Source organism: Oncorhynchus gorbuscha, linkage group LG22 (genome assembly GCF_021184085.1).
Source record: "Oncorhynchus gorbuscha isolate QuinsamMale2020 ecotype Even-year linkage group LG22, OgorEven_v1.0, whole genome shotgun sequence".
Taxonomy (NCBI): domain Eukaryota; kingdom Metazoa; phylum Chordata; class Actinopteri; order Salmoniformes; family Salmonidae; genus Oncorhynchus; species Oncorhynchus gorbuscha.
In genome coordinates, this window is record NC_060194.1 from 37,088,711 (window position 1) to 37,111,210 (window position 22,500).

Consider the following 22,500-nt stretch of genomic DNA (forward strand, 5'->3'; position numbering starts at 1 on the left):
GTAGAGCAGCTGTCTCATCTGGTAAAGTAGAGCAGCTGTCTCGTCTGGTAAAGTAGGCAGCCGTCTCATCTGATAAAGTAGGCAGCTGTCTCATCTGGTAAAGTAGGCAGCTGTCTCATCTGGTAAAGTAGGCAGCCGTCTCGTCTGGTAAAATAGGCGGCCGTCTCATCTGGTAAAGTAGGCGGCCGTGATAGAAGGATGCGGGTTGAGTGTCAGAAGCAGGTCAGGCTGTGAATGTGATGTAAGGGTGACACAGTCACAACAATATTGGAGTTGGCCTGGTTTTGGAACATGTGATTGTTGCTGCAAATTGGACAACCTAAGGGGATGGTGTTCAGCAGATGTTATATCCACGTACATTATCTATATCGTCGTTTCAATGGGAGAAACAAAGGGGTTTTCCAGTGTATATCAAGGAAAACCCGTGATGTTAAACTGTAAGGGATTTGTTATATTGATGCTAAGGAAAGTGGTGAATAATTCATTGCTAATAAACAGTTTTAAAGTTGGTTGGCTGTAGATGGTTTCTGCAATCTGTTGAAGATTAAAACAGGTTGAAAATGCACAAACACACACACACACACACACACACACACACACACACACACACACACACACACACACACACACACACACACACACACACACACACACACACACACACACACACACACACACACACACACACACACACACACACCCTCTCTCTTCTTCTGCATGGGTATACTAATATGTATTCTCTCCTCTCTAGTCTGTCGCTGTTTGCTAAGATCTGTGAGAAGACTGTGCTGAAGAGAGTGCTGAAGGAACTGTGGAAACTGGTCATTAACACTATGGAGAAAAGCATTGTGCTTCCCCCGTTCACAGACCAGTCGGTGAGAAACACACACACGTACACACACATTTCCTTATGTCTAAAAACCTGAGCATAATTCTCTTCATTACATTCTCTCTGCTTCCAGTCTCCACAAATGATTTTCAATGGTATAATACAGTATCTACCATTCATTTAGAAATATGAAGTTGTGAACGTACACTTTGGCTAGAATAAGATGTAGAGGATTCAATGGTTACTTCTTGGTTGTTGATTTGTTGAGATGGGCCTGTGCAGTTTCACTGACCCCCTCTCTCTCGCCATCGCCCCACCCTCTCCTCCTCAGGTTATAGTAAGTACTGTGTGTGTGTGTGTGTGTGTGTGTGTGTGTGTGTGTGTGTGTGTGTGTGTGTGTGTGTGTGTGTGTGTGTGTGTGTGTGTGTGTGTGTGTGTGTGTGTGTGTGTGTGTGTGTGTGTGTGTGTGTGTGTGCGTGCGTGCGTGCGTGCGTGCGTGCGTGCGTGCGTGCGTGCGTGTGTGTGTTTCTCCCTGTATGATGTCTGTCAGCACGGACACACGGAGTCCTCTGCTACCTGTGACATCACTCCTCTTGTCCCCCATGCTACTCAGTGTAACCCCCTCCCTGTCTCAGATTTATCCCCAGCCCCTGGCCTACTTGTAAACTCCAGAAGGATTGGGTTGTTGTAAGCAGTAAGGCTAACACCTATCCACTCCCTCCAGATCTACATGAGTGACTAGTGGATAGGAGGAGAGGGCTTGATTTGAGTGCATTGTATAGTGTCATTATCAAACCTTGTCTGTATGTTAGAAATGAGCATGGTGCACGGCTGAGCCATGGAATACCTGACCTGGTGCCACTGGAATACAGCACCTTTCCTCCCCGTTAGTCCCCTTTCTCCTCTTCCTGTCCCCTTTCTCTTCTTCCTCCCCTCCTTAGTCCCCTGTCTCCTCTTCCTCCCATCCTTAGTCCCCTGTCTCCTCTTCCTCGCCTCCTTAGTCCTCTTTCTCCTCTTCCTCCCCTCCTTAGTCCCCTGTCTCCTCTTCCTCCCCTCCTTAGTCCCCTGTCTCCTCTTCCTCCCCTCCTAAGTCCCCTGTCTCCTCTTCCTCCCCTCCTTAGTCCTCTTTCTCCTCTTCCTCCCCTCCTTAGTCCCCTGTCTCCTCTTCCTCCCCATCCTTAGTCCCCTGTCTCCGCTTCCTCCCCTCCTAAGTCCCCTGTCTCCGCTTCCTCCCCTCCTTAGTCCCCTGTCTCCTCTTCCTCCCCTCCTTAGTCCCCTGTCTCCTGTTCCTCCCCTCCTTAGTCCCCTTTATCCTCTTCCTCCCCTCCTTAGTCCCCTTTATCCTCTTCCTCCCCTCCTTAGTCCCCTGTCTCCTCTTCCTCCCCTCCTTAGTCCCCTGTCTCCGCTTCCTCCCCTCCTAAGTACCCTGTCTCCTCTTCCTCCCCTCCTTAGTCCTCTTTCTCCTCTTCCTCCCCTCCTTAGTCCCCTGTCTCCTCTTCCTCCCCTCCTTAGTCCCCTTTATCCTCTTCCTCCCCTCCTTTACCTGTCTCATATTTTTCTCCTTGTCACGTTTTTCTTTTAGAAGGAACATGTCCTTCCACTACAGTGTTGCCTGTGTGTTGAATGGATTGGAGGTTACCACACAATCCCGTACTGGATTTGAAACCGTACTGGATTTGAAACCTCTCCTGCACATGTCTTTTTCCCCCATTCTTTATTGTGACATGATTAACTACATGTAATTTGTACTCTCCTCATCTTCTTCAAACAACTCTCCCCCTCATGCTCCGCTCTCTGCACCACCTCCCCAACCCAATTCCCCCTCTTCTCTCACCACCATCATCCTTATCTCACTCACTCACTCTCACTCTCTCTCACTCTCACTCACTCTCTCTCCATCACAGGGCACTCAGATGATCTTTAATGCAGCTAAGGAGTTGGGTCAGCTTTCTAAGCTCAAGGTAATGATGATGACATATTAGGATGAGTTCCTTTATGATGACGCATTAGGATGAGTTCCTTTATGATGACACATTAGGATGATTTCCTTTATGATGACACATTAGGATGAGTTCCTTTATGATGACACATTAGGATGATTTCCTTTATGATGACACATTAGGATGAGTTCCTTTATGATGACACATTAGGATGAGTTCCTTTATGGTGACACATTAGGATGAGTTCCTTTATGGTGACAAATTAGGATGAGTTCCTTTATGATGACACGTTAGGATGAGTTCCTTTCTTGATTTCTACAGCATGTTTCATATAAAATGCAGTCCTGGGGTGTATTGTGTCGCATTACCTACATTGTTACATTAACTCTGTTGTCTGTTTCCCGGTACACTGCAGGAGCACATTGTGAGAGAGGAGGCCAAGGCTCTCTCCCCTAAACAGTGTGCCATCATAGAGCTGGCATTGGACACCATTAAGGTACCGTATTCTACATGTACAGCATGTATAATGTGTACTATGCAGTAAATAATAAGTCTGCTACTGTATGATGCTTCATAACTTGTTATAAGCATGTCCGAGCCTTTGGGATCTTATAACAAGGGTTATACTATGTTACATCCCTCTAAGGATAAATAACACTGCCTGTTGACCTCTGCCCCTGCAGCAATACTTCCATGCGGGTGGTGTGGGTCTGAAGAAGACGTTCCTGGAGAAGAGTCCTGACCTGAAGTCTCTGCACTACGCCCTGTCCCTCTACACACAACACACTGACAAGCTCATCAGGAAGTTTGTCCTTTCACAAAATGCTCAGGGTACGTCACACCCTCTGTCTCTGTCTGTCTGGCTAGTGGTCTGTCTGGCTAGTAGTGGTCTGTCTGTCTGGCTAGTAGTGGTCTGTCTGTCTGGCTAGTGGTCTGTCTGTCTGGCTAGTGGTCTGTCTGTCTGGCTAGTAGTGGTCTGTCTGTCTGGCTAGTAGTGGTCTGTCTGTCTGGCTAGTGGTCAGGTTGGCTGTCTGGCTAGTGGTCAGGTTGGCTGTCTGGCTAGTGGTCAGGTTGGCTGTCTGGCTAGTGATCAGGTTGGCTGTCTGGCTAGTGGTCAGGTTGGCTGTCTGGCTAGTGGTCAGGTTGGCTGTCTGGCTAGTGGTCAGGTTGGCTGTCTGGCTAGTGGTCAGGTTGGCTGTCTGGCTAGTGGTCAGGTTGGCTGTCTGGCTAGTGGTCAGGTTGGCTGTCTGGCTAGTGGTCAGGTTGGCTGTCTGGCTAGTGGTCAGGTTGGCTGTCTGGCTAGTGGTCAGGTTGGCTGTCTGGCTAGTGATCAGGTTGGCTGTCTGGCTAGTGGTCTGGTTGGCTGTCTGGCTAGTGGTCAGGTTGGCTGTCTGGCTAGTGGTCAGGTTGGCTGTCTGGCTAGTGGTCAGGTTGGCTGTCTGGCTAGTGGTCAGGTTGGCTGTCTGGCTAGTGGTCAGGTTGGCTGTCTGGCTAGTGGTCTGGTTGGCTGTCTGGCTAGTGGTCAGGTTGGCTGTCTGGCTAGTGATCAGGTTGGCTGTCTGGCTAGTGGTCAGGTTGGCTGTCTGGCTAGTGATCAGGTTGGCTGTCTGGCTAGTGGTCTGGTTGGCTGTCTGGCTAGTGGTCTGGTTGGCTGTCTGGCTAGAGGTCTGGCTAGAGGTCTGGCTAGCTGTCTGTCTGGCTGGCTAGTAGCTGGCTGGCTGGGCCGTCTGTTTGGCTAGCAGGCTGGCTGGTTGGCTGGCTGTGTGTCTGATCTATTTTTTAATGCTAACTGTCGTTGTGAATTGTGTTAAAATAATACATCCTACTGAGGTGTCTTCTCTCCCTCTCTCTCTGCTAGTCCATGGAGGGAAGGGCGTCAGGTATACCCTCAACGAAGACACATTACCAGAAAAGGGTAAGTGCCTGTGACCGTGCATACCCCCACCCACCCCTCAATTTCTTCCTCCCTCTCCTTCTCTCTACACCTATCCATTTTAAACAGGAGAATTACCCTCAATTAGTGAATTACAGTCTTGTCTGCAATCCTGTAGCTTGATCTTAACCCTGGTATTAAGCCCTGCTCATCTCGTTACCAAGAGGTGTGTGTATATGTGTGTTTGTTTTAGTACCAATCGTTCTGTTCCGAGCAGAAACCCTATTTTCTCTCTAAACAGGTTCGATCCCCCAGAAAGTACCAATTCATAGAGCTGATTTTCCTTCATGTTTTAAACTTGTGAAATCAACACCATTTTTACATTTAGCTCAGAACTATTCACACACACACACACACACACACACACACACACACACACACACACACACACACACACACACACACACACACACACACACACACACACACACACACACACACACACACACACACACACACACACACACACACACACACAGAGGGGAGGGGGGGGGTCAGAGGGCTATGGTCAACAGCAGTGATCTCAACTCTGTGTGTCTGATGTGGTGGTTAACTCTTGACCTCTGGCAGGGTCGGGAGTGGAGGAGCCAATCGGAGAGGTGGTAATGCACGTGGAGATCTACACCCATCCCAACACTGGAGAACACAAGATCACTGTGAGAGGTGAGAGAGGAAGCCATGGAGGGAGGGGCTGAGGGGGAGGGGGAGGGAGGGGGAGGTGAACGGGGGTGTGTAAGGTAGGGGTGATGATGGGCTTGACATGCGTTCTAAGTGCACTAGACTTGAGCATCTTTGAAATACACTACAAACTAGCTACATGTCATCTCTGCTCATCTTCTTCAAACAACCCTCCTCATGCACCTCTTTCTGCACCTCTTTCCCAACCCTCTTCCCCTCCTCTCTCATCAACCTTCTCTCTCTCTCTCTCTCTCTCTCTCTCTCTCTCTCTCTCTCTCTCTCTCTCTCTCTCTCTCTCTCTCTCTCTCTCTCTCTCTCTCTCTCTCTCTCTCTCTCTCTCTCTCTCTCTCTCTCTCTCTCTCTCACTCAGTGATTGCTGCTAATGACATTAAGTGGCAGACCCAGGGGATATTTCGTCCCTTCGTGGAGGTCTACATCATTGGTCCCCACCTCACTGACAAAAAGAGGAAGCACGCCACCAAGTCCAAGAATAACAGCTGGTCGCCCAAGTTCAACGAGACCTTCCAGTAGTGAGTATATCAGGTCTCTGTCTGATGGGGGGGGGTCTGTGTGTGTGTGTGTGCTATCTAACAAACCTCTCCTCTGTCTCCTCTCCAGTTCCTTGGGCAGTGAGTTGGGTCCGGAGGGCTATGAGCTGCAGGTGTGTGTGAAAGACTACTGCTTCGCCAGGGAGGACCGTACGGTGGGCATGGCCCTGATGCAGTTGAAGGACATGGCCTCCCGGGGCAGCATGACCTGCTGGCTCCCCCTGGGGAAGAGGGTCCACATGGACGAGACGGGCCTGACGGTACTGAGGATCCTGTCCCAACGCAACAACGACGACGTGGCCAAAGAGTTTGTCAAGCTCAAGTCAGACCAGCGCTCTGCCGAGGAGGGACGGGCGAGCTGAGAGGGAGAGTAGAGATGGGCCTAGTGATCAAGATACTAATTTAGATATACACACACACACAGTTACTAATACAATACTGGCATGTTTATGTCATATAAACACAGTCATGAACACACTAATCATCTCTAATCACATAATGATTATCAAATGTACACAAACACAGAGGTGACCAACAGTTCCTTTGAGCACCTGTCAATGAACCAATCAATTTATCAATCCATTTCTACTGCTCTCTCTCTCATTATCTCTCTTTCACTCTTGCATATTACACATTTTATATATATTTAATGCAGAAATGTGAGAAACAAATATCACCTGATGAGTTATGGTGGAGTTATAGAGACAGATGACTTTGCACTTTGACCTCTCGGCATGTTCAAGAGAGCAGCCCTAAATCCCAACTCTTACTTCTCCGTCTGTTCCTATTAGTCTGTGTGTGGGTTTATCAGTGTGTTGTTCTCTTTCGCTCTCTTTCCTTTTCTCTATGTTGTGCTCAGTCTTCCTGTCATGTGATGTGCTCTGGGTAGAAGTAGACCTCAGTGACAGATCTAGGATCAGCTTACACAGTTGTCCTGGCTTTCCCTGTTGGGGAGAGGGAAATGTAACATTGACCTTAAATCAGCGTCTGGGTGCAGCTTCATCCTACCTCGTGTGATGATGTACTTCCTGCATGTTGAACCCAATTCTCAGAGAACACTGTGATTAATTAGCTGATACCACGGCAACAGCTGTACAGACCCCGCCCCCCACGGACACTTGACACCTTATACCTGTGTGCACGGTGCATATAACCTGGTATAATAAGGGTTAACATAATAATAACCTTTGTAACCATGAAGAAAACTACTATCCAGTAAAAAACTAAGTGAGGAATGAAGAATGTGCCGACGTTTGATATGAATGTGTATTTTGTAAGACACGCCAGTCTTTCACATGGGTTGAGGATAGCCTAGGTTTGGATCAGAGTTGTTGGATGTTAGCGTGTTTGGAACACACCATATGGCCATGTTGTATATAGACACTGAGATGGTGCCGCAGACCCAAACATGTACCTTTTGAAGATGGTCTGCTCTTTTTACATACTCACCTACCCTAGCAATGGCCCTGGCCTGACATTACTATAAAGGAGTAATACTAGCCAATAGATGGTTGATTCAACCCCTCATAAACCCCCTTCTGTGTTCCCTTGAAAGTGCACAAATACTGCAAAGGGCTACAGGACCAGCAGACATAGACATTACATAGACACTGCCTGGTCACTTCTCCCGTCTGTGTCTGTGAGAATTGAATAAATATGTTTTCTGTGCTATGGGCCATAAGATAAAACTAACCCATAGGCCACTATATACAGTGAGCACCAGAAGTATTGGGACAGTGACACATTTTGTTGTTGTTTTGGCTCTGAACTCCAGCACTTTGGATTTGAAATGATACAATGACTTTTCATTTAGAAACTTTTTGTACATAGTCCCCCCATTTTAAGGGACCAAAAGTATTGGGACAAATTCACTTATATGGGTATTAAAGTAGTTAAAATGTCAGTATTTGGTCCCACATTCCTTGCACGTAACGATTACATCACGCTTGTGACTCTACAAATAGTTTGGATTCATTTGCATGTTTGTTTGGGTTGTGTTTCAGATTGCTACATGCTAACATCCCATGCTATTGTAAAGGTGAGAGGTTAGCATGTCTTGGGGGTATGATATTGTGTGTTTAACTTTCTCACTCATCATTATTCACAATTAATTCAGGATTAGCCATAGCATCTATATTCATGTAGAAGTGTTTAGAAACATTATATTCTTATTTACAATAAAAGTGACTCTAAAATGAAACAATACATTATTTACCAATAATTTCTATTGGGCACAAAATGATCTGAAACAACCAAAACAAACCGCAAATGGATCCAACAAGCTTGTAGAGTCACATGCTTGATGTAGACTTTGGGTACTAGGCATATGGGACCAAATACTACACTTTTGACTACTTTAATACATGTGAAGTGAATTTGTCCCAAGACTTTTTGTAATTTCTAAATGGTTCACCCGATATGGATGCCAATATCTTAAAAGTAAAGCTGACAGTCTGCACTTTAACCTCATAGTCATTGTATCATTTCAAATCGAAAGTGCTGGAGTTCAGAGCCAAAACAACAACAAAATGTGTCATTTCCCCAATACTTTTGTAGCTCACTGTACACCATAAGGTCACTACAGAGCAACTGCATGGTTTCTCTGACTGCCTCTTCAATCATCTGTTTCTGTGTTTTTAAGGCAATACCTATTTGTCTGTTTTGACAATTTGGCCCTGCATTTTTCTGAGGATAAGCTTTAGCCCGTTTTGGAGTATAGCTGTGTGTGTGTCTGTCTGTGTCCGTCTTTTCTGTCCTACCTGATTTCAGTGTTTATTTGTGGTATGTAGAGGCAAGCAATATAACCCCTAATCACTGGAAACCTGTGGCATGCCCAGGAATTCCAACTGCAATACCATGATCCAAGGAGTGGAATGCCAATCCCACATTTCCATTGGACCACTGAGTGGGAAATTCCCTGTTATAATGGACTCATCTCAATTTCCTTCTCATAGGACATGTGTGTGTTTTTCTTGGCATAGAGGGAAATACTTTGGGAATACTGTACATTGGAGAGAATGAATTTCAATTTAAGATCTCTCCTATCTGCTGTTCAGTCAGCTCCTGGTCTGACTTTTCCAGAGGATGACTTTGCAAAGATTGTGATGAATGGACCAACTCAAATGGACCAGCTAGTGTTTTTCAAAGACTTGTGTTGGCTAGTAGAAGTGTCAATGCCCAAGCCATCGTAGTAGTTTTAATAATACCACATCAAGCCATCGTAGTAGTTTAATAATACCACATCAAGGCATCGTAGTAGTTTAATAATACCACATCAAGGCATCGTAGTAGTTTAATAATACCACATCAAGGCATCGTAGTAGTTTAATAATACCACATCAAGCCATCGTAGTAGTTTAATAATACCACATCAAGCCATCGTAGTAGTTTAATAATACCACATCAAGGCATCGTAGTAGTTTAATAATACCACATCAAGGCATCGTAGTAGTTTAATAATACCACATCAAGCCATCGTAGTAGTTTAATAATACCACATCAAGCCATCGTAGTAGTTTAATAATACCACATCAAGCCATCGTAGTAGTTTAATAATACCACGTCAAGGCATCGTAGTAGTTTAATAATACCACATCAAGGCATCGTAGTAGTTTAATAATACCACATCAAGCCATCGTAGTAGTTTAATAATACCACATCAAGGCATCGTAGTAGTTTAATAATACCACATCAAGCCATCGTAGTAGTTTAATAATACCACATCAAGCCATCGTAGTAGTTTAATAATACCACATCAAGGCATCGTAGTAGTTTAATAATACCACATCAAGGCATCGTAGTAGTTTAATAATACCACATCAAGGCATCGTAGTAGTTTAATAATACCACATCAAGGCATCACAGTAGTTTAATAATACCACATCAAGGCATCGTAGTAGTTTAATAATACCACATCAAGCCATCGTAGTAGTTTAATAATACCACATCAAGGCATCGTAGTAGTTTAATAATACCACATCAAGGCATCTATATATCAACCACCCACTCAGCACGTAAAGATCTGTAGATGTGCCCGTGAGCAAGGCACTTAAACCTAATTTGCTCCAGGGGCGCCCTACCCAACCCTTCCCGTTTTCAACATGGCTGACTGTAAAACAACACATCTCACTGGCTCTCTCCAGTGTGTCACAATATAGTTTTTATTACTTTTCTTTTTGACAATGCAAATGCCATATGGGTGTTGGCACAAAATGCTTGTATTGTGATGTTTGTGCTTGTTGTACATGAGTTTGAATCAATACTTTTCACAGCGAGAGCAACATGGACTGTGTCATGTTGCATTGTGGAGGGAGAGCTAATACATTGTTCTTTTTTTGTTTTTATCTTCTGAGCTTCTGTTTAACCAAAGGCAAGGCTTCTGAATGTCATTTCGCATCACATGATCATGACAGCTGACAGTACTTCTAGTGGTGCTTCTGATAGTACATGTATGACTTCATTTAACTCCAAGAACCTGCTCTTTGTTACCACTCATAGAAAGACTGCACACACACGCACATATATACACACTAACATATGCGCAAGCACAAAAGGGCACACGTGAGATGACATGCATGCACGCCACCACATCTCCATGGAGACCAAGTGATGCCCACCCTGTGAATAAAAACAAACACCAGTGCATGAAGGGAAAATGAACTTTATCGTGCCAGCACGCGTCTCTTTGATGTTACCACTAATGGGATTTTTTTCTCTTTTCATTTGAATACCTATGTAATGATAATGAATTATAACATTTTATTTTTTAAAAGGCTTGTGAATACATACAAATATTTAACCAATATGAATGTAGCGTGTACACGGAATTCGCATGAGAGAATTATTTTCTACTGAGGATGTTTCTAATTTGTTTATTATCATTACGATTGATTGTTCTTTATCTAGAATGAAGGTGGGTTAGAATGCAGCCTGGTTGTGAACTGCTTCCTATTAAAAAGGCCATTTGTGTCCAACTGCAATTTTCTGTACTTTATTCTCTTCTATATTAGAGTATATCTGACGCTCAGTGATCATGTAAAAACACACTGTCCTTGCTATGTTTTGTCCTACTAAATCTATCTACTGTTTCCAGAAGCTGTCTGCTGGAAACTGCAGCTGCATCCCGTCTAAACCGGAGAGCTTTGGCAGTATGCACACCCCCCACCCCGATCGTTCATAGCCCATGGTTGATATCTACTGCCACCATGTGGTGGAATGAGAGATGACAATGTGCCCAAATTGAGATGAAAAAAAAGGGATAGCTCACCCATATTTAAAAGCTACTCGTTTCATTACCTTGAAAGCAGTCTATGGACAGTCATGCTTCAGTTTTGATAAACACAGCCCCTGTCCTCAATTTGCAAACCACCCCAAATAAGCATTCTTAAAATGGCACGAGTGATGTATTTAAAGGGTAATGGTCATTCAGCACAGCACCATTCAATTGAACGTTATATTTTTCCTTTATATAACTAGGCAAGTCAGTTAAGAACAAATTCTTATTTTCAATGACGGACTATGAACAGTGGGTTAACTGCCTGTTCAGGGGCAGAACGACACCCCATTGTCAGCTCGAGGGTTGGAACTTGCAACCTTCCGGTTACTAGTCCAAAGCTCTAACCACTAGGCTACCCTTCCGCCCCTATTACATTATGCACTGAACGCAGCCCTGGTTCTGTCATTTCTGATAATTGCACCCACTCGTGTTCCAGGTCTGATTAGAGGGCAAGTTTAGACTGGCGGCCCAATTCGGATCGGTCAAAAGACCAATTAGTGAAATAAAAGACCAGAATTGGCTGCCTGTGTAAACACAACCTACCTTGGTTGAAAGTGTGGAACGCAAGGTAACCTCCTCCTAGTTACTACTCTAGTCAAATCAAATTTTATTTGTCACATGCGCCAAATAGAACAGGTGTAGGTAGACCTTACCGTGGAAATGTTTACCAACAACCAACAACGCAGTTTAAAATATAAGAGTTAAGATTTACTTGAGTTCATTTGGTAAAGCATAAGGTCAATTATGTGGTCTGACCGTAAAGGAAGCTAGAGGTGAAAGAAAACGCAAACACAATAGGGTTATTGTTTTACAGTAAAAAAAGAAACCAAAAACAAGATTTTATTAAAGAAGCATAAAAAATAAAACTCTTGATACATTTCTCATAACCGTCAAGTCAGCTCAAATGATGTGTATACAATTGTTCCGGCTCACGGTTAAAAGGTCCATAAACTTTCAAATAAAATATATTTCAATTTAAAAATTTCTTCAATAATTTTCTCATTTTGTTATAAAATTGGCTATATGTATATGTAGTACACAGGAAATAAAGGGGAAAATATGGGAAATTAAAAAATCATTAAGAAGTAATAAAAAAAGGGTCACATTATTGTCTGGGATATTTAGGTAAGCAAATAAATTGTAAAAATAAAAATGTGTAAAAAGTTTCTCCCCTCTAATGCCTGATGGCTTGAAGACATGCATATGGTTAACTTACAAATAATTATACATGTTTTTAAAAACTACACTTAACTTCATTACTTAAGTCTGGTAACTTTTTTAAAAACGAGATCCCATTGATTGTATTCAGGGTATATACATACAAGTCAGGCCTGAAACCTTGTTTGCTGATGTAACATTTTGGTTCTGCATACAAAAAGAATTAAAGCAAATAGAAAGGCAGAGTTTCATGGGGAGTGGCTTGCCCAGATGGGCGTGGCACTCTCTGGGCCCACATGGGTCACAAAAAGGTCAGAGGTCATTCCTCAACGAGCCTCTATAAACCCTGTTTTCAAACCTAAAGGAGGGGTGAAGTTCAGAAAAAAATGAATCTGCAGAATATGAGAATATTCTGTACCTTTTAGCTGTTTGTTACTGTACATTACCATAACACTCTGGACCATGGGGAAAGAGTTTACTAGTGAAACAACCAGACCAGAACCTACACCAGAACCACCTGGCAAATTCAACTATGGACATTAAGTGACGGAAGTCATGGGCAGTTCTGGGAAAAAAAGAGGCCATTTTAAAATTGGCCTCCAGTTAACACTAAAGGAGACTCACACAAACACTCAGTCTAGCTGTTCCTTTAAAAATACATGGTCACGTCGTCCCCTGCACCTAACTTGTGTCTGAAGGAGCAGAGAACTAAACGTTTGACATCAAGCCCAGCAGGGACAGGTTGCCAGTTTACACAGATCGATCGCTCTCATGTTGAGGGTAGAGAGAAAGAGACCACGGGGTGGTCAGGGTTGTACAGTTAATTCTTAAAAGAGGAGCAGGAGAGGGGACGCTGTGCCCCTGTGCTGCCCTAGATGGCCGTTCCTTTTTTCTAAAAACAGTATCTGTGTCAGTAGCAAGTCTGCACCAACGCACCATTAGAGTAGTCTTCAATAAAATGGTCCTCAGTGGCTACTAGCTGCACATCTGTAGACATGGAGGGCGTTTCAAGTTGGGGGAGATATTGTGCATCTAAATGAGGGTTGACTATTAGATTACAGATTAAGACGTCAAGCTGCTGTGCCCTTCACTTGGCTAGCTCGTTTAGAGTCACGCATCTTAGACACACAGAAGTGGATTGTTAAACAGTAGCTTGGCTTCAGCTTTGCCTATACCATGTGAAGAGTGTTTATTCTCTTCAAATGCATATTTTCCTTCTCCCTCCCTGAAGGCAGTCACTGATCTGAAGTGACCTTATTGCTAGGAACACCTGTCCACACATGGTAGATCACTGAATAGTACCTCAAGGTGTGAGGGGAGAAAGGAAGGCTGCAGTTGAAAAGTATTGGAACAGGGCCTTCTGTTAATTTGTTCACAGACAATGGACGTGAATTAACAGGGTTGACCACCGAGACAGACCGGTACTAACAGGGTTGACCACCGAGACAGACCGGTACTAACAGGGTTGACCACCGAGACAGACCGGTACTAACGGGTTGACCACCGAGACAGACCGGTACTAACAGGGTTGACCACCGAGACAGACCGGTACTAACAGGGTTGACCACCGAGACAGACCGGTACTAACAGGGTTGACCAAAAAACAAGGTTGACTACTGTTCTATAGACTTGGACCAGAGAGAAAAGAACAAGCAACACATTCTGCAGCTTTTTGGGTTTGAACACATAGTGTCTGGAAGCCCTGGATGAAATAGCTACTAGCTGCCATATTGGATACATTTATTACTCTCGCTGTTGTCACCAATGAGAATGTTAAACACCTGAAAATGTAGTGTGTGTGCTCATAGGAAGCCCTGTTTTTAATCTTGTTTATCATGGCTTGTCTCATTCTATGAATACATCCGTACGTACGTTCAAAGGGCTACATACTACAACTGTGTACCGTACCGTCACAACAAAACCAACCTGTCCACATCATAGTTAAAAAACACCATAGGAGAGAGGCAGTTGATGTGAACTTACTAGAAAGAAAATACACAGAAAACATATCTCCCAGGATGCCACTGCCGCATGGGCTGGGTGATCCGGGGTTAGACTAGGAGAAAAAGAGCTTAGCTGGGGGCTAAAAACGTTACAATGTGTCGCTCAAGGTTTGCAGTGCAGAGAGAGACGGCTCATTCTGACACCCCTTAATACTGGGGACGGGCCGCCTCCTCTTAACCAAGATCCCCATTGGCAGAGACATTCCTGTGTGTGTGACATCACCAAGACCAATATACTCCTGTTGGACTTCAACACACAAAGAGAGACAAAGAGAGACAGACAGACAAAGAGAGACAGACAGACAAAGAGAGACAGACAAAGAGAGACAGACAAAGAGAGACAGACAAAGAGAGACAGACAGACAGACAAAGAGAGACAGACAGACAGACAAAGAGAGACAGACAGACAGACAAAGAGAGACAGACAGACAAAAAGACAGACAGACGAGAAGTGAGGGGCAAACCGGGCCACAGTTTACAGTGAAAAAGCCAAAACCGTTCTAAAAAATATTTAGCTGTCCAAATCAGATAGAAGATCTGGGTGGACTGGGTTTAGTTTGTCATGTGGATGGCTAGGTGTCTACACTGAGCTCCACAAGGGGAAGAAAGAGGAATGGAGACAAAAAAAATACATGTTTGTTTCAATTACACATTCTGTTGTCAGCTGAGCATTCGATGTGGAATACAACAGTAGGGTTTAATACAAGGCTCGGCTCCGCTTCATTCAATCGAACCAGAAACAATGCCCAACTCTGGAACTATTGAAGGAGAGGGGAGGGTAGATAGGAAGAGAGGGTTTGAGAGAAACACAGACCAACGGGGACTGAGTAACTGACCTTATGGCATTACTACTGATATTCCTTAAATAACTTAACTATTATATTATTCCTATACTGGTCGTTAAAACCAAGACATCGAATATCAGTTTTTGAACAGTATAAATATCTTAAGTGTTTCAGTCTTCATTCATAACATCTATGAGGTCCCTCAGCCTTGTTTCATAGGTGTCTCTTTCTGTGCCCGTTTTAAAGTCAGTTCCAGGCTCATACCACAATCCCAAAGCCTTTCCTTTACATCACTATACTATAGCATGAGAGAAAGAGAGAGTTAGAGAGAACAGAGAAGACCAGAAAAACAGTGTTTCGTATCCTGTCAAAGAACATCGGAAAGAAACCAGAAAGGTGCAGGTCTAGGCAGCTCCGTCGAAAAATATCTGTTATTAATTACAAAAGTGGCAAAGGAAAAGGATTGTGAAAGAAGCAGGCAGAGATATCTGAAGAAGACGAGAGGGAATGAAAACTATACAGACAGACAACCTAGAGGCTGAGTCCTGAAGGCTTGTCCAGGTCAGAATGAAGGCCTGAAGAAAGATAAGACACAAGTCCACCGTGAAATCTCGTGATCCAACTACTTCTGCAGTCTGCAGAATGAACCAAAATCAGCCCGTCTGGAAATAATAATAATAATTATTACTACCATTATTCTTGTCATAGTTATTATAATTAAATCAACATCTTTATAGTGTCATTTCTAATATTGTAATCATTATAGCCCATCCTATTAGCAAAGGTTGTTGGTGTCTGTTCCTCCACAGTTGATGCCCCACTGCAGTTCTGTTGGATAGTCAGAGAGGGAAAATAGCGATGTTTTTTAAGATGACACCCTCCTCCTCTCACCTCCACTTCTCTCCCTTGTCTTTGGGTGGGGGTTCATTAGGAGAAGATGCGGATGCACTGTGTGGCAGGGATGTGGCAGACAGGGCATTCGGGATCAGCGGACTGGCAGATCTGTCCGGCGCAGTCCATACAGAAGAGGTTGTGGCCGCAGGGCACCAGGGCCGCTGTCACCTCGCTCTCAAAGCACACAAAACAGTCCCTGCTCCCGCCCCCTGGCCCTACACCAATCAGACCTCCAGCCCCAGAACCTGCCGCAGGCTTCAGCCGGCCCAGCATGCCAGAGGCCAGGCCCACTCCACTGCCCCCGCCCTCCGAGTCTGTGGGAGAGCCTCCGGGCAGGGAGGAGGCTGAGCAGGAGGAGTAACCGGTGGATGAGCCTCCGGAGCTGGAGCTAGATCCTCCGGAGATGGTCCCTGCACCAGTACCGCCCGACTGCAGCCATGAGAGGGCACTGAGGGGGTCGCTCTGGGCCCGGCGGGCCATAGGATGATCCAGGGGTCCCACCACGGCGTCAGGGGGCAGGGTGGGGGACAGGCGGGGTGTGATGGCGCCTCCACTCAGGCCGCTGCTGTTTCGGCGGAGAGGTTGCTGCTGGGAGGAGCCTGGGACCTTCCCTCCTCCTCCATTGACGAAGGGTGCCCAGATGTTGGCGGCGCTGAACTCAAAGCCCAGCTCCTCAGAGGGGAGGCCAGGGGTGAACCCGCCTCCTCCAGCGCTGCTGGAGCCTGTGCTGAAGGGGCTGGTTGGGCTGTCTCCCTCTGTGGCCCTCCTGGGGGCACTGTAGCTCTCAGAGCCCATCCCTCCCTTATGTTGATGGTAGGAGGCCAAGGAGGACAGCTTCCTCCCAGATGAGTGGTGCATGGCTAGCGGGAGGGGCGGTGGTGGAGGAGGAGGTGGGGGTGGAGGGGCAGCATGGTGGTTGTTGGCCCGAGACCAGAGAGCAGCGCCCAGCGAGCCCAGGCCCTCTAAGCTAACGTCGGTTCCGTTGGTGTGAAAGTCGTTGTCTCCCTGGAGGTCCACGAAGGCCCCGGTCCGCAAGGTGATGTGTGTCTCGATCTCCTCCCGGGCTCGGTCCACATTCTCTGGCATGCCAGTCACCTCGAACACAGGGTCCTTCTCCCGGCTGGGTGTCACGATGTAGGTGTGGGTCTGCTGCTGGATGCGCTTGATGGTCGCCCCCTTGGGACCAACCACTAACCCAACCACACGGTATGGCACCCGAACCTGCACCAGGGGAGGAAATAAGAGTAAGGGCTTTCCAGACCACGTGACCTGACCATGTAAAACTATGGAGGAAATGACATACCCATAAAAACAGGCGATGAATCAGTGTACTGACAGAGCAGTAAAACAATACCAAGAACTGCCATTTAAATGGAACTGAACGGTTGTGAACTAAGTGTATGAAAGTAGATATTATCATGGCCTGTATTCAACGTGGGGGCATTTTAGCTAACCCATATTTGTATATCTCCACAGGTATTTGTGTTGCTGGCTACTGGCAAAGGCTCCCTTTCACCTGGTTAAATAAACAACAAGCAAACAAAACATTAGGTTACTGCATTTCCCACTGTGGTTGTCGTACCTGTATGGTGGTCTGTCCAGGCAGGTGTGGGGGACCTGGGATTGCTCCCCCGGCCCCGGGTGCTCCCGTGGCCCCAGCCTTGCAGCGGGACGCCCGGATCATGGAGAAGTGCTCGGCCGCCGAGACGATCTCCCGCTTGGCCATCTCCACGTCCTCCCTGCGCCCTGTCACGATGAACACGGGCTCCTCGCCCCTCACCGGGGTCTTTATGTAGGTGTTGGTCTTTGCACGCAGTGCCTTGATCTTACAGCCTGGGGCAGAGAGAGATGGAAAGGTGAGGAAGAGGGGAAATAACAATGTTGGCCAATTGTGTTTAGCAGAGTTGAGAATTAATCATTTTCAATAGGGGAATTTTTGTGTAAAGTAATGGTTGTTTCATAAACTGAAGATGAACAATACATAAAATATAGCTACTATCTTGATTCAGAGAATAGGACTTTGTGGACAAATGTTTACTAAACCGGTTAAAATAATCTGTCCGCACTGCATTCACTGGTTGACAAACAGCCTGGTAAAAATATATATTTCCATTATGTAGGCATGTAATTTATTAGCCTCGTAGCATTTATAATGCTAACCCAAGGACCGCTGCACTGTTTCTTTAAATATGGACAGTTCGCTCTCACCCACCAATAGGATGGGACGTGTGTGATGTCATTCTGGGAGGCAGAAAGCATGGCATTTTCAAACAAAGAGAACAATGCCATAACGTAGCCACAACCGCGAACCAAGCATAGTAGTCAATATTGTGCGCAGAGAGAAAATGTGTATGTATTTTTAAAAACAACCGAGAGCGGTCGACTGGGCTGGATGCGGGGCGAAAACACCGCCCAGTCCCGTGTTATGCGCGGCGGCCATCCCAACTGCCTCGCTTTAGGGCCAAGCATGAATTACATAAAATTACTACAAATCTAATTTGAATGTGGACGTTAATATAAACACCAGACATATTGTTTAAAATGGGTGACTTCTGTCGTGCATATCGCTAAATTACTCGATAGGCTTCTTTTGTTTGGTGCAGCCTGCTAGACATGTCCAGACTCCCGACAATCTGCCGCTTTGTCTGACCCTCTCCTACCCCTCCCCCTCCCTGCTACCCATGCACCATACACAGCCAATAACATCTGTAGTTGATTTAACACTACTGTAAGGACATGCAAATAAGGCCAGTAAATCATTATGTCTACATGTAATATGCGAGTAAACAACATCCACTGTACACATCAATAACAACTATCATAATAACACTAGACGCTGATACGTTTCAGAGACATATCACCCCCCAAACAAAGGAAGGCTGTCTGGTGCATGGTCCTATGCATTCGTGGTTATGAGAGGGGTAGTTTGTAATAACTAGACCATAACATCTATAACGTTAGCTTTAATATCTTATGAACTAGCTAGTAGCTACGTTCAAACCATATAGGTAAACAAAAGTGGGGGTAATTCTTACCTTGTCTTCCCACTATTTCAGCAACGTGCTCGGAGCTGGGCACAGGTACGCATTCGGTCATGTTGACACTCCTTTTACGATTGCAGATAATTGAGTTTTGTTCCCCGAGCATGGAGTGAGAGTGCGGGCCAGCCATGTGGTACCCGCCCGATCCATAGTACTCTGGAGACGGGGAGCAGGACGTCGGGGATTCCCGGGAGCCTCCTGGGTGCTCCAGCAACTGCAGGTTGACATAACCGCCGTTGCAATTCTCGGAGACTGGACCCTGGTTCTCGTCGAGTGGGTCAACGTGACCTCCACCACCGCCCCCACAGTCCACCTTCTCCAGGGCCATAAGTGACAGCTGGTCCATGGCGAAGCGGAGAACCTCCTGATGGCCCTCGTCCCGGGACTCCTGATCCGTTTCTCGGGGCAGGCTGACCCCGTTGTGCTGGCTGCTCACTACCATGTCGTGGTCCATAATCTCGGGGTGGAATAAGGGGCTAGGCATAGTCCCCGAGGATGAACATCCGATCTTGGGTCGCCTGTGGGTGTAAAAGCGCTCTTTTCTGGGAGAGGCAAACAAAGGGAGTTTCAGCACAAAACGTTTTTAGCCATAAGTTTTAGAAAACACACAAATGAAATGTACTAAAAGTTGTAAAAACATTTGCTGTCATATAGCTAGTTAGTTCCGTAACGATAAATAGGTTAGTGTGTTGTTCCGTCTTGGACGCCGTTCCCTTCAAGCCTGCTTTGTCTGTGTGTTGCATTCCGTCTCACTGTCTGGCAAAAAAATAGTCTGTGTGACTGACTATCTTGTTGAAATGTGCATCATACATATTTTAATAAGCCAATATTAAATATTCCATAACAATGAACACTAGATCATTCTATTTTGTCTATTCAATCGGTATCATCCCGAAAAGGGAGCATCACATTTGGAAAAGCGCTAATCTGTTAGCTAGCTATAGTGCGCTAGTTAGCAAACTAGCTAGTTCCACAGTTGAGTCAGTCACGTTGTCGTCCCCTTTGTTTGGGAGTACCACAGCTAGCTAACGTTGGTTGGAAAGCAAAGCAGAAATTCTTCCGTTAAATAATGTCTAAGCCAAATACTTTTTTTTTGGTGGGGGGGGGGGGGGTAAAATATCTTGAAATGTACTTTACCCTTTGGCCAACTCCCGATTTTATTGAGTTCCTCTCTTTTGATTCTTGAAGGAATGGTGAGTGGCGACCAGTGCGCTAATGCTAGCTAGCTCGCTAAATTGGGGGGGCGTTGGAGAATTTTTTAAAAATCGATTGAGAAGGGACAGGCTGTGGATGAGAACCTATTCCAGCCAGATGTCGTTTAGCGGCCCGTCATTTTTCGTATCGGTTCGTAGTTTATTACATTTTAATGCACATACCTCCCGTAAATTGAATCTGGATCTAGCTAACCTCTTTCTCTTAGCTGTTCCCTGGTCCGCCGCCTTTGTCTCGCCAGGCGCACGCCGCTCTGCCTGTCTCGCACACAGAACTGACGTCATCCGCGACACAACAATGGGTTCAAAGGCCAAGGCACGCACGCCGCGATCGATTTTGTTATTTTATACCCTCAGTGATTGTGCTGGTGGATAATTTTCCACATTGGAAATTGATAAAGCAGATTATAATTTGTCTGCTGGTTCCGTGTCAGTTTTTGAAAACGTCGTGGGAAATTGACAGTTATGGATGCTAAGATGGTGTCACAGGTTGGGCAGAGTGGGTTATTGGGAAAATGGAGACAAAAATAACCTATCAACATCAACATTTTTGTCAAGGGTAGCAGTTCAAGATCACCAACTGTGTCTGAAGGTCTAGAGCGAAAGCAATGTCCCCGTTATTGTGTGGGTGCCTGTCAACCCCTTGAGGTTGACCAAATGGGACAATAACTGAATAATAGATGCCAGGTTCCATGTAGTCTCTAGAATAATACATTAATTATCCATTATTGATTGCTATACAAACTCAAGCTTCAACTTCTGATGCTCACATTGACCTACCTACAGAATCACTACGTAGCCTACAAAACCAGACAAGTCTGGTGAGGAGTCTTCTCCGTCTGCTGATCTCACATAGCAAGCATCTAAAAGAACACATGACAAGACTGCATTTATTTTTGTAATAGAAAAATTAATTGCTTGATGTTTTACTTACAAATTCTAAAACAGGCAATGGTAACAAATCCCTTATTTTTTTTATTTTTTTACTACAAAGCATAATTTGAATAATTACAATTCATGGGGGGGGGGGGGGGGGGTTCCTACTTTTTCCAGACATCTTCATATGACAGTGAATGATCGTCGCATTCATACCGCAAATCAAGAACAGGTTAACAGAAATATTTTAAAATCTGTTAAATAACTACAGCATAATTGTGACTTGCCACAAAGTTTAAAAAATAAAACTAAATCCCAAATAGGCAACTGAGTAATGGCACAGTCTAAGTCTTAATTTCTTCCCCCCCTTCCCATCTAAAATCAATTTAAATTGGTCTAAAATACACATGGATTCAATTGTAGTTGGCCGACTTCCAGACAGAAAGACCTATGTGGAGATCTCAGTTGACCGATGCTAGTCAGATCCTGGTGAATATCCTGTACATGTATGGGTAGAATAGTGTTCCAGGCAGCCCTCTGTAGTATTCACCAACCCCGTAGGAGAGAAATGATCACAAGTAAATCAATAAGTTTGTCTATAGCATGTTACCACTGGTATTGTCACAGTATTATGTGAATGTTTTAATTCGGGGCTTTATTCGTTCTCTCCCTACGTAAAGTATTATGAACAAACTCACAGAACACAACATTGTAAAAGACAAAGTAACATCAAGCTATCAATTTTTACACTGCTCTGCTGTACCTTGGCTATACGCCCTCCTTGTCCTCCTGCTCGGTTTGCGCCTTCTTCAGAGCATCTACCTTATTGGTGGATTCCTCTATGTGAACCAACATGTCCGCCATCAGAGCGTTCCTCCACCCTCCTCACATTGTGGACCAGGTCCTCCTGCTTCCTACAGACACCACATAGTGGGAGAGGGGTTAGGGATCAATGATTTAGGACAGTCCTCTTGGCAGGGTTAACGACAAGGCCCCACAGTAGCTGGGTGTTGTTGTGCCCTACCACAGGGTTTATGTGTACTCTACCGGACGTCGTCATCGGTAACCATGAAGGCCTTGCAGAGCAGCTGGGCGGTGTTGAGCCATACCCCAGGGTTCTTCTCCACAGCTGCGTTCAGCTGACCAGTGACAGGGTTGGGGCTGGTGTGCAGGGCGCTGGAGATTGCTGAGAGCAAGGTCTTGTCTGAACACACAGGCCCAACACCTGGGGACGGGGACATACACAGGGTCAGATAAAACCGAACAATTGTGTGTTTATGTGTATATATTGAAACTCAAGTATTCGCTGCTGTGTGTACTCAACATGTA

At 45.3% G+C, this 22,500-nt stretch overlaps 2 protein-coding genes across 6 annotated transcripts in view; one reads left to right on the top strand and one right to left on the bottom strand.

Moving 5' to 3' along the window:
• Nucleotides 1-8,331, top strand: part of LOC124009431 (protein unc-13 homolog A-like) — a 154,496-nt gene extending 146,165 nt beyond the window's left edge. Inside the window, 8 exon segments of the mRNA XM_046321245.1 lie at nucleotides 752-875; nucleotides 2,734-2,790; nucleotides 3,185-3,265; nucleotides 3,453-3,600; nucleotides 4,628-4,684; nucleotides 5,273-5,365; nucleotides 5,751-5,910; nucleotides 5,999-8,331. Of these exon segments, the coding sequence (XP_046177201.1) occupies nucleotides 752-875; nucleotides 2,734-2,790; nucleotides 3,185-3,265; nucleotides 3,453-3,600; nucleotides 4,628-4,684; nucleotides 5,273-5,365; nucleotides 5,751-5,910; nucleotides 5,999-6,290 (1,012 nt within the window). The 3' untranslated portion in view covers nucleotides 6,291-8,331.
• Nucleotides 8,332-12,003: 3,672 nt separating this feature from the next.
• Nucleotides 12,004-22,500, bottom strand: part of LOC124009493 (RNA-binding protein MEX3B-like) — a 19,456-nt gene continuing 8,959 nt past the window's right edge. Inside the window, exons 5-11 of one of the 5 annotated variants that reach the window (XM_046321310.1) lie at nucleotides 22,196-22,396; nucleotides 21,935-22,085; nucleotides 21,340-21,708; nucleotides 21,076-21,158; nucleotides 19,079-19,626; nucleotides 17,626-17,876; nucleotides 12,004-17,264 (exon numbers count right to left, since the gene is read on the bottom strand). In XM_046321310.1, the coding sequence (XP_046177266.1) occupies nucleotides 16,077-17,264; nucleotides 17,626-17,876; nucleotides 19,079-19,568 (1,929 nt within the window). In that variant the 5' untranslated portion in view covers nucleotides 19,569-19,626; nucleotides 21,076-21,158; nucleotides 21,340-21,708; nucleotides 21,935-22,085; nucleotides 22,196-22,396 and the 3' untranslated portion in view covers nucleotides 12,004-16,076. Of the gene's footprint in view, nucleotides 17,265-17,625; nucleotides 17,877-19,078; nucleotides 19,627-20,221; nucleotides 20,579-21,075; nucleotides 21,159-21,339; nucleotides 21,709-21,934; nucleotides 22,086-22,195; nucleotides 22,397-22,500 lie in introns of those variants that run through there. The other 4 variants (XM_046321311.1, XM_046321313.1, XM_046321312.1 and 1 more) reach the window with 4 other exon arrangements.